This window comes from Lithobates pipiens, unplaced genomic scaffold (assembly GCF_037356315.1).
Source record: "Lithobates pipiens isolate NorthernLeopardFrog02 unplaced genomic scaffold, aLitPip1_a1.2 Scaffold_19, whole genome shotgun sequence".
Classification (NCBI taxonomy): domain Eukaryota; kingdom Metazoa; phylum Chordata; class Amphibia; order Anura; family Ranidae; genus Lithobates; species Lithobates pipiens.
This window is the reverse complement of record NW_027507764.1, coordinates 497,429,684-497,443,888: the sequence shown is the minus strand read 5'-3', so window position 1 is coordinate 497,443,888 and position 14,205 is coordinate 497,429,684. Positions and strand designations below refer to the sequence as shown.

Sequence of the window (14,205 nt, the reverse complement as noted above, 5' to 3'; positions counted from 1 at the left end):
CATATGCTGAAAGATTATTGGAACCTAATAATAAAGGTTATTGGGGTCGATTCACTAAGAGTTGAATAACGGCCACAAAAATGTGGTAAAAAACTGCGTGCGGTAACTCAGTTGTGAAAGTTCAGTTCACTAAGAATTTACCGTTGAATAACGATTTGTCAAAAACAGCCTGAGGGTCGGGGACCCCCAGGTTGTTTTTTGACAATGCTGGTTGCTAAGGAGCGGGCCGGAAAGCTGGACGCCACCTCCTTAACAACAGGTGACTCATCAGCTGCCCCCCCCCTCCAGTCCATTCCAGGCCCATTGGGTGTGGTATAGATTTTAAGGGGAACCCCACGCCAACATTTTTTTTTTAATCGGCATGAGGACCCCCCCAAAATCCATACCAGACCTTTACCCAAGCAGGCAGCCTGGCAGGTCAGGAAGGGGGGAATGAGCGAGCTCTGGGGCAATGGGGTTCCTCTTAAAAACCATACCAGACCCAAAGGGCCTGGTATGGACTGGTGGGGGGGGGGACCCCATGCTGTTGTTTTTTTTAAACGTTAAATTGCTTTCTTTTTTTTTTACATTCAGCCATCAGGGAACCCATTGAGAGCTGATAAGTCACCTGTTGTAAAGGACGCGTGGCCAGCTTCCCGGCCCACTGCTTAGTAACCAGATATTTATGAAAAAGTAGTGTGGTGGGACCCCCGACCCCCAGGCTTTTTTTTTACAAATACCACATTTGATATTTGCTGGCGCATTTTTTTCCAGTAAATACCGCATAATCGTCATTTTTGTTTTGTGAATTGGACTTTATTTACCGCAGTATGTAATTTATGCAAATGATTAACCTGATACCCTTATCGCATGCAGTAAAGCTTGGTGAATTGACCTCCTAATACCAGACCACACAGTAGTGGTGACAAGGACAGTTATCCAGGAGGAAACGTATCATTGACTGCCTCTTAGAGGTGATTCACTGTGAATTGCTTTTCAGAGGAAGGCAAAGACAGCCACACATGTAAACTGGATAAAGGAGTGTCTAAGATTTCCTTTATACAGCCCATAGGGTGAGCAGGGAAATCTCTCTGTGTGTATGGGCAGCTTTACAATCCCTGACTGTAGCGGAGGAAAGCCTTCCTCTCTCATGTATACAGCCACACTCCAGCTTGTTCCCCTGTATATCAGTGCTGCTCCCCCTATATCGGCGCTGCTCCCCTCTATATCAGTGCAGCTCCCCCCTGTATCGGTGCTGCTCTTCTCTGTATCGGTGCTGCTCCCCTCTATATGGGTGCTACTCCCCTCTATATCGGATCTTCCCCCCTCTATATAAGTGCTGTTCCCCCCTGGTCCTCAGTGCTGCTCCCCTCTATATATGGGTGCTGCTCACCTCTTTATTGGTGCTACTGCCCCCTGGTCCTCAGTGCTGCTCTCCTCTATATCGGTGCTACCCCCTCTATATCAGTGCTACTCCCCTCTGGTCCTCAGTGCTGCTCCCCTCTATATCAGTGCTACCCCCCTTTATATGGGTGCTGCCCCCCGGCCCCCTCTATATCGATGCTGCTCCCCATGGTCCTCAGTGCTGCTCCCCTCTATATCGGTGCTGCTCAGCCCTATATTTGTGTTGCCCCCCTGGTCCTCACTGGTGCCCCCCTCTATATTGGTGCTGCCCCCCAGTCCTCGGTGCTGCCCTCCTCTATATTGGTGCCGCTCCCCCGTATCAGGCTCTATATCAGTGCTGCTTCCCCTTTTAGTCTCTATATGAGTGCTGCTCCCCTCTTTTAGTCTCTATATCAGTGCTGCTCCCCCTTTTAGTCTCTATATGAGTGCTACTCCCCATATCACGCTCTATATGAGTGCTGCTCCCCCGTTTAGTCTCTATATGAGTGCTGCTTCCCCCCTTCAGTCTCTATATGAGTGCTGCTCCTCCGTTTAGTCTCTATATGAGTGCTGCTCCCCCGTTTAGTCTCTATATGAGTGCTGCTCCCCCGTTTAGTCTCTATATGAGTGCTGCTCCCCCGTTTAGTCTCTATATGAGTGCTGCTCTCCCCTTTTAGTCTCTATATGAGTGCTGCTCCCCCCTTTTAGTCTCTATATCAGTAGTGATCCGCCCTTTTAGTCTCTATAGGAGTGCTGCTCCCTCCTTTTAGTCTCTATATGAACGCTGCTCCCCCAATTTAGCCTCTATATCAGTGTTGCTCCCCCTTTTAGACTCTATATGAGTGCTGCTCCCCCTTTTAGTATCTATATGAGTGCTACTCCCCATATCAGGCTCTATATGAGTGCTGCTACCCCTTTTAGTCTCTATATGAGTGCTGCTCCCCCTTTTAGTCTCTATATCAGTGTTGCTCCCGTATCAGGCCCTATATGAGTGCTGCTCTCCCCCTTTTAGTCTCTATATGAGTGCTGCTCCCCATATCAGGCTCTATATGAGTGCTGCTCTCCTTTTTAGTCTCTATATGAGTGCTGCTCCCCCTTTTAGTCTCTATATGAGTGCTGCTCTCCCTTTTAGTCTCTATATGAGTGCTGCTCCCCCTTTTAGTCTCTATATCAGTGTTTCTCCCGTATCAGGCCCTATATGAGTGCTGCTCTCCCCCTTTTAGTCTCTATATGAGTGCTGCTCCCCATATCAGGCTCTATATGAGTGCTGCTCCCCCTTTTAGTCTCTATATGAGTGCTGCTCCCCATATCAGGCCCTGTATGAGTGCTGCTCTCCCCCTTTTAGTCTCTATATGAGTGCTGCTCCCCATATCAGGCTCTATATGAGTGCTGCTCTCCCTTTTAGTCTCTATATGAGTGCTGCTCCCCATATCAGGCCCTATATGAGTGCTGCTCTCCCCCTTTTAGTCTCTATATGAGTGCTGCTCCCCATATCAGGCTCTATATGAGTGCTGCTCTCCCTTTTAGTCTCTATATGAGTGCTGCATCCCCCCTTTAGTCTCTATATGAGTGCTGCTCCCCCCTTTAATGCCCCGTACACACAATCTGAAAATCGTATGGAAAATACCGCTTTTGAAGCGATCGTACGATAATCGGATCGTTAGTACAGAGCTTTCGAGAGCCGATTAGGACAGTTCATCCGATATTATTCTATTGGACATGCACGGAAATTTTTTTCGTGCAATGCCAGATCGTACGATTTTCGTTTAATCAGTACAGCTATCGTTCAAAAATGCAATACAAATGCATTACAACACATGACATCACTTCCGAATTTTTTTTCTGTCGTGCGGGAATTTTCGTGATTTTAGTAAACTCATCAGATTTGATCTGAGATTAGCATGCAATAAAAAACGGACGATCATTCGTCCGATAATCTCATTGTGTGTATGGGGCATTAGTCTCTATATCAGTGCTTCTCCCCCTTTTAGTCTCTATATGAGTGCTGCTTCCCCCCTTTAGTCTCTATATGAGTGCTGCTTCCCCCCTTTAGTCTCTATATGAGTGCTGCTCCCCCTTTTAGTCCCCCCTATCAGGCTCTATCTCGGTCCTCCTCAGTGCTGGGTGTGCAGAGTCTGTCCCCAGGTTACAGGCAGGTCACACACAGCCCCTCCCCTCCCCCATGCGCTCCGCTTTGTGTCTTCGCTCCGAGCCCCGCCCCCTCTCCAGCTTCACGCTGACTGACAGACACACCAAAACAAGGTGACGTCACCAACGTACGAGCTGCTTCAAAAAACCGGAGGGGCGGGGACAAATCCTGAGAAAGACAAAGGGGGGGAACCGGGAATGGTACGGCCCGCTTGTTTCAGTAATTCTTTCGGTCAGGGTATCATAAAAATTGAACGTTTATACAGACGGTGAATTATACATTGAGTTTATTATACATAAAAAGTGTGTTAGCACAGAGGAGTAGATGAATTAGCGGTGTGTCGGATATTTCTCCCCCCCGTGAAATGAGGGTGGTACGGTCGGAGAAGTCTCTACGTCACCCATTGTTTACAAACCAGCAGCAGCAGTGGCCGGTCCGGTGTACGCCGGGCGGAGTGTGTCACACGGTGCTGGCTCTGCTCGGTGTCAGCATGCCGTGCCGGAAGGAGAGCTTCCTGCTGCTGGAGCAGTCGGTGACGGTGGGGTCTCAGGAGGTGGACTCCCTGGTGGCTCGGATCGGGGAAGCCCTGCAGTTGAACGCCCACAGAGCTCCGAGCTCCTTCGGCATCAAACCCGCCGCCCTCCCCCGTCCCCCCTCCATGTGCTCTTGTGTCAGGGGAAGGACTACGCCGTACCCGGTGTGCACCCCCAGAGCGGCGGCGCGATGTAATCACCACCAGCCGGCCGGGGCCAGGCACTGTCCGGGGGGCAGCAAGCAGCTGTGCGGCCGGGGCTGGGTGAGGAGGAGACCGGAGGAAGATGACCCCCACCAGCTTCTGCAGGAGCTCCTCCTGTCCGGGAACCTCATCAAAGAGGCCGTCAGGAGGCTACACCTGGTGGGGGAGGCGGATGTCACCAAGGGGGGCTGCAATGTCACCGAGCCCACAGAGACCACCGTACAGTGATTGGGGGACTCCTATCCGAAAATGACCGACTGCCCTGCAATGATCAGAGGACTATACCTTTAAATGACCGCAGAGACCACCGTGCAACGATCAAAGATCTCCACCAATGAATGACCGCAGAGACCACCGTGCAACGATCAAAGATCTCCAATGAATGACTGCACAGAGACCACCGTGCAACGATCAGAGGACTATACCTTTTTAAATGACCGCACAGAGACCACCGTGCAATGATCAGAGGACTGCACCAATGAGTTGACCGCACAGAGACCGCGGTGCAATGATCAGAAGACTATACCTTTAAATGACTGCACAGAGACCACTGTGCAATGATCAGAGGACAACACCATTAAATGACCGCACAGAGATGGCTGTGCAATGATCAGAGGACTATACCTTTAAATGACCGCACAGAGATGGCTGTGCAATGATCAGAGGACTCCACCAGTAAATGACCACACACCGACTGCCCTGCAATGATCACAGGACTCCAAAAATGAATGATCAGAGGACTCCACCAATGAATGACCGTACACAGACCACCGGTGATTAACCAGAAAATGACCGCATGCAGACTGCTGTGCAATGATCACAGGAATGAATGAATGAATGCTCAGAGACCACCATGCAATGACTGCTGTGAACCCCACTATTGAATGATCACACAGTGCAATGATTGGAGGGCTGTACCGTTCAATGGTTAATGGATTCATTGATCACAGACCTCCAGCATTCAGTGACAGCAGAGAACTCCATCATTCACTGACAGCCTTCATAGGACATCACTGTGCAGAAAGAAGCCATCATCATGGGGCATCACCATTTACTGATGGCCTCCAGCAGATATATGTAGTGACAACCATGATCAATTACCACTGTGTGCCACCATGTCTCGGTGGATCCCAGTGTGGGGATCTGGTGAATGGAGGGATCCCTGTGCAGTTGCAGTATGAGCTCTGCTGTGATCTGACAGCCTGCACCAGAGGAGCACCCCCCCCCCCCCATCCCCTGCAATCCTATGCTGCCCCTGTACAGTGGAAGGGACCACCATACAGTCTATCGGCAGAGACCTTTACTGGACTGACAGTCAGAGTGACACCGAACATCCCTGTGCCATTACTGAAAACGGAAGGTGACATTATCAGTCTTCATCCCACATGCAGCTTTGCCTTTGTTCAAGCAATAATGGGGTGTAGGTTAAAGCTTAGGAGCATTACATGCTGCTCCTATGCAATCCCTAAAGAGCAGATGATACATGATCTACATGGTGGATGAACCCGATGGTGGTGACACCTCTCCTGTCAGCACTCATATTATGAGCTGACCTTCCCTTCCTCTCTTGTTTTGTAATGAAATGCCAGTGATCATTCATTGAACGGCCACGTCCAGCCATGCACTTGGTTCTGATGATTAGAGAGGAGCCTTGTATGGTGGCTGCTTTTTAAAGAGACTTTGTCATGTATCTTAAACCAAAATAACTCCACATACACACTTTGAGCCAAGAGGATCGTGTTTTGTTTTGGCGTCCATCAACCTTATGAAACGGATGATCAGATAAAGCTAGTGATCTGTTTTTATTGCTATCCACAAAGAAATGTTTTTTTTCTATGTAATCTGTGTTCTGGACCACCCTACCCCCCCAACAGTGTGCATTGTCCACTCACTCTTCTTATCCAGCTTTTGGAGGTGTCGGGCGACAAGGCTGTGAAACCTCAGGGACAAATAATTATGGGAAAATCTGCGACAAACCAAGACTAAAATCTTATGTGCAATTTGCCATCGAGCCATGGCCTGCCATGGAGTTTGTATCGGTTTAGTTCACCTTTTCCTCTTGTTTTTTTTTATCATACTTGAAGAGGTTTTACTCAGCTCGAACCTTCTAAGGCCTCCAGTTTGAACAATGGCATGCACTGTTTTCTAATTCTTTTCTTATTTAAAACAACAACAAAAAATTCTGGTATAGGAAAAAGGGGGGGGAAAAAAATAAATAAATTTTGTCGCATTTCATTTTGCATAGTACGCACAGGCTACATGCACCACTACACAATCATGTTCAATGATCCCAAAGGATTCTGGGTAGGGGCATGTAAGTGAGAAACTGACCTTCTTCTTCTTTTTTTTTTTTTTTTTTTTTTTTTTTATTATTTTTTTCTTCTTTTCTCTATTTTAGTATTACGTAATTGTTCTCGGCTTCTTGTTTACACTTTGCAAGAGGAGACCGACTTGCGTTTGTGGTGTTATTGTTTTTGTTTTGCTTGGCACAGCTTTCCGGCATTACTCACTGAAGGTCAACCCTTGCTAGGTCAGTTGCACAGCCCAGGAAACCCAATTCTTCTCCCTCACTCCCCCATCCTCCCTTCTTTTTTTTTTTTTTGTTATAGCTAATGTGAAACTCGCCACACGTTTTTGTGTGCTGCAGCCAAATAGGATCATTTACTATTTAATTTGAAGCTTCTCTGGCTCACTTTTTTTTTTTTTGTTAGAAATTTGCAATTGAATGATTTATGAAATTCCTACATTAATGGGGTTTTTGGGTTCATTACACTACCTTGCATGCAGAAAAAGCCATGTCTGGTTTATTTGTGCTGTGTCTGGATGATCAGTAACATAGAAAGCTCCACTCAGTGGTGAGCTACAGAAATAATCACTATCAGGTTGACTTACTAAAACTGGAGAATGCAAAATCTACTGCAGCTCTGCATTGAAATCTGCTTTCGTATTATTATTATTATTATTATTATTATTATTTTTATTTTTTTTGTCTAAGCTTAATTGAACAAGTTCAAGTTAGAAGCTGATCAGCTACTATACACAGCTGCACCAGATTTTGCACACTCCAGTTTTAGTAAATCAACCCCAATAGGTCAGCCAAGGAGTATGTATTCATTTTTTGTTTTTTGTTTTGACATGGCAGATTAAGGATTGCAAATTATTTAATTCTAGGACAAATACTCTGAACTCACACTCTCCATAAATGTTTGCTATTCCATTCTCTATTTTAGAGAAGTAAAGCTGGCCATATGCAGTGTGCCTCCTGTTTCCAATGAACCAGACAGAACTGAGGGTGGCCCTTTTGTCAGCCTCCTGCCCAATATTCTTCAATCTGAAAATCGAAGGAGCTGGGCAGAAAATTGTCTTGTCCTGATAGTGGCTGCATCCAATCCCCTATAAGCCATTGATGGAGTATTGCGACAGTTGCTGGCTGTCAGAATACAATAGCTGGCACTGCAACTTTGTCTATCCATGCAGTTTAAGCTAGATATACATAGATCGAAATTAGACGGTCCAACAAGGACTGGCAGACTTTCGATCCATGTATGGGCAGACTGATTGTACCCAAGTCTAGCATGCGATTTGCTGCCTGTGAATATAGCCCCTAGCAGTAATTTTTGTGTTCCAGTCGGGAAAACCCCCTACGCCCCCTGCTGGCAGATCACAATAGCAGTGTGGAAGGTGTTCCCCCATCAACTCTGAATGTGTTGTTCAGGGAATTTAGCTTTTTTTATTTTTTTCCTCACTTGTGGTGGAAGGAAAGACAATGTAATTCTCGATGGGCTGCCTTAGTGTGGATGGAGGAATCAAGTAATTTCTTTTCTTTCTTCCACTTGCAGTTCTAAATGAGGGAAATCTTAGTGTGTGACCAACTTTAGCTGGGTTTAAATACAAAACTACCCCCATCCCTATCATCGCTTACCTTATGCAATGCAAGACTGGTTCTGTTTTAGGGGTCATTTACATTAGCAGCAAGGACAGCTGCTCTTCTGAAAAGCAATCCACACTCAGAATGCATGATGGAGGCATTTGACAGGTGGTGAGGATGCATTATGTCTCCTCTTCACTGGCCGTTTCAACCCCCTAAATGCAGCACTACTGTAACAAAATGGCTTCAATTGCGTGCTCTTGCAGCTCAGGCCCTGTTGACTTGAATGGGTCATGTTCAGCAGGTGGTAGTGCGCCCCCCCCCCCCAACATTACAGCGGGTAGATTTCATGGCATGTGTACACAGAGGAGATTCCTTTGCAACTAAATAGGGAATGGTTGAGAGGCAGTAAAAACATGGCTCAACCGTGTAATTTTGCACCCCCCCCCCCCAAAAAAAAAATTGCCATTAGTGTAAACAAGCCCTTAAAGCGGGAGTCCACCGGGACTCCGCGTTTTTTTTTTTTTTTAAAAGCCAGCAGCTACAAATACTGCAGCTGCTGACTTTTTTAAAATAGTGACACTTACCTGTCCAGCGCGCCCGCGATGTCGGCACCCGAAGCCGATCGCTAGGTCGTCTGTCGGGTCCTGCCGCCGCCATCCTGGGTATGGGATTTAGGAAATGGAGCCTTTCGGCTTCATTTCCCGGTTCCCTACTGCGCATGCGCGAGCCGCGCGGCGCAATCCGGACGGTCCCCGCTGCCTCTGGGAACTGTGTGTTTCCCAGCAGGCAGCGGGGGAATTGCGCAAAGGGGCGGGCAGTTGCGGAAAGGGCCGTAATCTACGCCCCTTTCCGCAGACAGCTATCCTGGAAGTGGGTGCAGTTACCTGGATTATCCAGGTAACTGCACCCCCCTCCCCCCTGAAAGGTGCCAATTGTGGCGCCGGAGGGGGGCGGGGGATTCCGATGAGCGGAGGTCCATTTTAGGGTGGACCTCCGCTTTAAAGGATTATTTGGCCTAATAAGTTGCAATTCACCTATTGCACAAATCACAGGCTGTTCAACCCCTGGTGCCAGATTTCTTTGAAAGGAATGCAACTGGAGCCATCCGGTGACAGTTTAAATGTGCTGGCACTCATCAATGCAGAGTGCTGGGGTTATTACTGCAGAAGAGCTGTGTACATCAATTCCTCATCTGCTGGCTCATACAATAGAATCCATGGCTGTGAAAAAAAGGGGATTACCTTTTTCTCTGTATTGATTTCTGAAGTAAGAGGTTCAATGTACATATAAGGGACCTATACTCCTAAATATTGGTGCTGTACTCGTGGTCCTTAAATACAGTGTGATAGGTCAAGGTTATTCGTACATACTTGGCTTATTTTATGCTGGAGAGAGTTTCTGATTTAGACTTGGCGGGGCAGATTTATCAGGAGCTTTTCCATATAGCAACTTTTAGTCACTGGGAAATTGGCAAATCTGGTTGGCATGGAAAAATATTCAACTTTTTTTTTTTTTTTTTTTTTGTCTCTTTTGCTCTGCCTTATTTGGATTGATTTCAGAAAAATGAATTCAGTGAAGTTGTTGCATATAGCAACTAATGAGATATAGAAGATGATTTACTAAAGGAGTTAAGAATCTACACTCAGTAAATTGTGTATATTCACTTAAATTATTCAATTATGTTAAATTGCTAATTCCTGTTTATTTTGAACACCCAATCGTGTAAGATGAAATAAGTAAACAGAAGTTTGTATTTTGCGATTGGATAATTGAAGCCATTTATTCTCACAATTTTTAGTTAGGTGTTGTTTTTTTTTTTTTTTTTTTTTTTTTAAACTCCTTTTTAGTAAATCAAACTCTTTGTCTAGTAAATTTGCATTCAGCAGCAACTTCCCCACTCATGCTGCTTCCAAAGGGCAGTGTATTTTCTCTGGTCATTTAATATGAATAATTTGTTTTGATCTGTATAGTTATGGGCCATGCATTTTAAGCTAAAAAAAAAAGTAAAAAAACTTGAACCAATGGTCAGTTTGTTAGTGTTGGCCATTGGAAAGTGTACCCTTCGTACCGAAGTGATAATGACTTGTGTTCCTGGCGTTTCAGGATTTATGAATAAAATGTGTACAATAAATCTTTTTTTTCTTAATACTTTTATGGTTTGAGCCTTTTTCTTTTTTCTTTCCATCAAGACTTTAGCAAAGACACTTGTACCAGTCTGTAACCATCCCCTGACAAGCCATTTTTCAGTGCTGTGATAGTTTGACTGACAATTAGTCATGCAACTGTACCTAGAGGACTTTTTGTTTCAATGTTTTTAATAAATAAGGTTCATAAAAATACATAAAATGTTGCAGGAGCATCAGTTTAGCATTACATTCACTGTTAGTATGCAAATTGAAACATGAGTCTTAGTATAAGTACAAATGGTAAAGTGGAAACAAAATGGAGCCATCTGCAGATTGCTATAATGCTAGCCCTAGTAGTGTATCTAATTTATTTTGATTGCCGTACATCAGAGGTCTCAAACTGATGGCCCTCTTCCTGTTGTAGTTTTGCAAGTCCCATGAGGTATTGCATGGCTCCCTTAGGCATAGGCATGATGGGGCTTGTAGTTCTGCAACAGCTGGAGGGCCACCAGATTGAGACCCCTGCAGGCGTGCATCATATATGTGTGGGGAAAAAAAAGAATATAACCAAAAGGGGAACAAAAGTGTGCCATTACATAAATAAACTGGGTATTGTTCTATTGCCCCATTATGAGGCAAGAGGTGAATACATCAACTCGAGATCTATCCAGGCATGCTCAATAGGGCTGAAACGATTAATCGATAATGAAAATCGTTGTCAACGATTTTCATGATCGATTAGGTGGTCTGCACCATGTGATCCGTGGAGCGGGCCACGGCCTTAGGAAAGGCCATGGCTTCGCCCTAGCTTCAGAGCTGGTGGCCATCTTGGTACACCCGGCGGCGGCGAGCTGCGCGCTGATGTCACCCCCCGCACGTTGTTCAGCCTGCGTCAGCCCAAGTGAAGGAATTCTGGAGGAGTCACGCTGGATGCCTTGCCTGCCCTCATTCAAAACTTCTTTTATGAAGGTACCACTACATTTATTACCTAATCATACCTAATAACTAACTACTATCTAATAGATAGGATTAGATAATAACTAACTACTATCTAAGCCTTTCCACTTGCTCGGCACAGCCACATTGTTGATTTAAATAAAAGGTACAACACTATCTCTCTCCCCCCAATAAAATGCAGCTTATTACAAGCATAAAAACATAGCATATCACTGACGATTTGCGCCAATAGGCATCCCGGGACTCATCACGGCGGTCTGTTTGGAGGAACTTTGATCGGTGGTGAGCTTGGCGCAAATCATCAGTGATATGCTGACTGTTTTTATGCTTGTAATAAGCTGCATTTTATTGGGGGGGAGATAGTGTTATACCTTTTATTTAAATAAACAATGTGGCTGTGGGGGGCGGGGATAGTGTTATTTTTTTTGCTGATCCGAAAATTGATCCGATCCGTGACTGTGATCCGAGGAACGATCCGATCCGTGAGTTTTTTTTGATCCATTGCACCCCTAGTCCGCACCTCCCCCCCCCCCCCCCCCCCCCCCCCCCTGCCGGTCCGTTAGAATCCTGTGTATCCTCCCGTGTCCTACGCATGCACCATGTCTATGAGCATGGAGCTACGCCTGCTTGCATTCTCCACCCAGCTGACGTCCCGCCAGCAACGCGCCTGCGCTGCTTTCGGCTCCTCCTCCTCCCGCCTCTACCCAGCAGCCTTCCGATAGACCCACCGCAGAGCGCAGGCATGGCAAGCCCTCGCCGGGCCGCTTTCCAGCTCTGCCATGATTGAAGGTTGTGCTCTGCACATGCGTGCATCCATCTCCCGGCTTCGGGTGCCCTTCGCTCCATTCGGAGGATCCGGCCGAGTCACGTGTGGTGGGTCCGGACTGAGACTCCGCCCCACACCACACCGGCACACCGAGGAGGAGCCGCTGTCACCATGAAGGGGTGAGAAAACCCAAGGCACCGGAGGGGAGCACTGAGAGGAGGTGGGGCAGTGACACCATGTGAGAGGGGAGGAATGTGTCATCTATACTGGGGGGGGGGAAACGTGTGTGTGTGTGTGTATTTTTCTCCCCTTTTTTTTTTTTATCCGATTAATCGAAAAAATATTAGGCCGATTAATCGATTATGAAAATAATCGTTAGTTGCAGCCCTAATGCTCAACCTGTGGCCCTCCAGCTGTTTCGAAACTACAAGTCTCATGAGGCATTGCAAGACTGACAGTTACAAGCATGACTCCTAAAGGCAGAGACATGATGGGACTTGTAGTTCCACAACAGCTGGAGGGCAACAGGTTGAGCACCCATATATTACATCTTTCCAAGGGTGAAGATGTTTAATCAATTGTAAACATTCAAGTGTATCATATTTAAAGCGGAGTTCCACCCAAAAGTGGAATGGGTACCGTTCTTCACTTCACCAAAAACGTGCTGCTGTTCCTTGGATGTTCGGCCCCTCCTCCTTCCTTTGCTGCTAGGCCATTTGGAAAGCGCAGCATGCTTCGCACATGTGCAGTAGGTTTCCCTTACCTTGAATGGCAGTGGCAACACCCGAGAGCCGTTCCGAAAATCGGCTTTGGGTGCCGAAATTGTGAGAACCCTGGATAGGTAAGTGTCCTAATGTTAAAAGTCTGCAGCTACAGTATTTGTAACTGCTGACTTTTTATTTATTTTTTTGGTGGGGAGATCCTCTAAGTGCAATCCTTTAAACCTGCAGGTGGTGCAACACAAAAAAGAGTAGCAAAAGAGGTGGGAAGGGAGACCGAGAGAAACAAATAAAGAAAGTGGATCCACTCAACCCAACTAGCACACAGCCTCCAAGATGTCCGTCTCAGACAGGTGACTGTAGATATCTGATCAGGGGGTTCCAGACTTTGTCAAACTTGGCCTGCTTGTGTTGAAAGATGTTGGTAATTTTTCATGAAGCATTATCCAGGATATTTTATATGTCGGTAGCTACATAATTGATGGTAGAAGTTTTCCAGGCCCAGGCTATAGTTATTTTTGCCCCTATGAGGATCAAAAAAAATTAGGGCTCAAAGGTGTCCGGGGGTCTTGCCTGGAAGGCCACCTAAAATTGCTATCTTGGCATTTTTGGGAATGTTAACACCAGTCACAGAGTATAGATAAGAGTAAAAATTCCAATCCAAAAAACATTAGCGGGTGCCTCTTTGCTTGTCATTATCTGACCCTTGGGATACACTTCCTCTCACTGACTTTAACTTTGGGGCATATTGCTGATACTGACATCAACAATGGGGCACTATTCCTCCCACTGATTCTAATGATGGGGCAGTATTTCTCCCATTGATACTAGTGATGGGGCAATATTCCTCCCTCTGATACCAACGATGGTGCAGTACTCCTAATGCCAAAGATGCACTGTTTATTCCCACTGGGACAATTTCTATTTCCAATGGCCACATTTTGGCCCCCCTAAAGTCTGAAGGACAGTAAACTGGACCTTTGTTTTGAATGTTTGGAGACACCTGTTTTGTAACAAAGGGGCGAAGCATCAGGTTAAAGTTTTGTAAGTCTTGCCGGAAAATAGACACCAACGGGAAAGTAGTTTGCCTCAACAAGCGTAGTATTTAAGATGCTCATGTTCTTCATGTGTGACCATTGAGTCCAATCTTCCTCCACTATCATCTCACCCAGTTATCAGGTGTGAAAGTTTGCCGGTTGGGTTAGAGAAATGAGAATATAGTTCAGAGATGTCCCCCTTCATTCCAGGGCACCTTAAACACCTGTTTTTTTAAACAGGATTCTCATAGATATGTCTTCTGTCTCATTTCTGAGAGTATGTAAAAAGTGAGTAAGTTGGTGAAGATGGAACATTTCTGAGGAAGGCCTCTGCATAGTTTTGAAGAAAATATTCAGAAGGTTTGACTCCTCTGTGATCTATAAAGTTTACTATTCTATAGAGGCCATTGTTGATCCACCAGGAATAGTGTTGAGGGGATTGACATGCAGGGAAATGTGGGTTATTACAAAGGGGAGCCTCG

The 14,205-nt window shown here is 46.0% G+C and overlaps 1 protein-coding gene across 1 annotated transcript; it reads left to right on the top strand.

Annotated features, from left to right (window-relative positions):
- Positions 1 to 3,921: 3,921 nt before the first annotated feature.
- FRAT2 (FRAT regulator of Wnt signaling pathway 2) lies at positions 3,922 to 10,266 on the top strand. The gene has a single exon (XM_077493052.1). It carries the CDS (start codon positions 4,002 to 4,004, stop codon positions 4,473 to 4,475), a length of 474 nt encoding a protein of 157 aa, XP_077349178.1. The 5' UTR covers positions 3,922 to 4,001; the 3' UTR covers positions 4,476 to 10,266.
- The last annotated feature ends 3,939 nt before the right edge of the window (positions 10,267 to 14,205 follow it).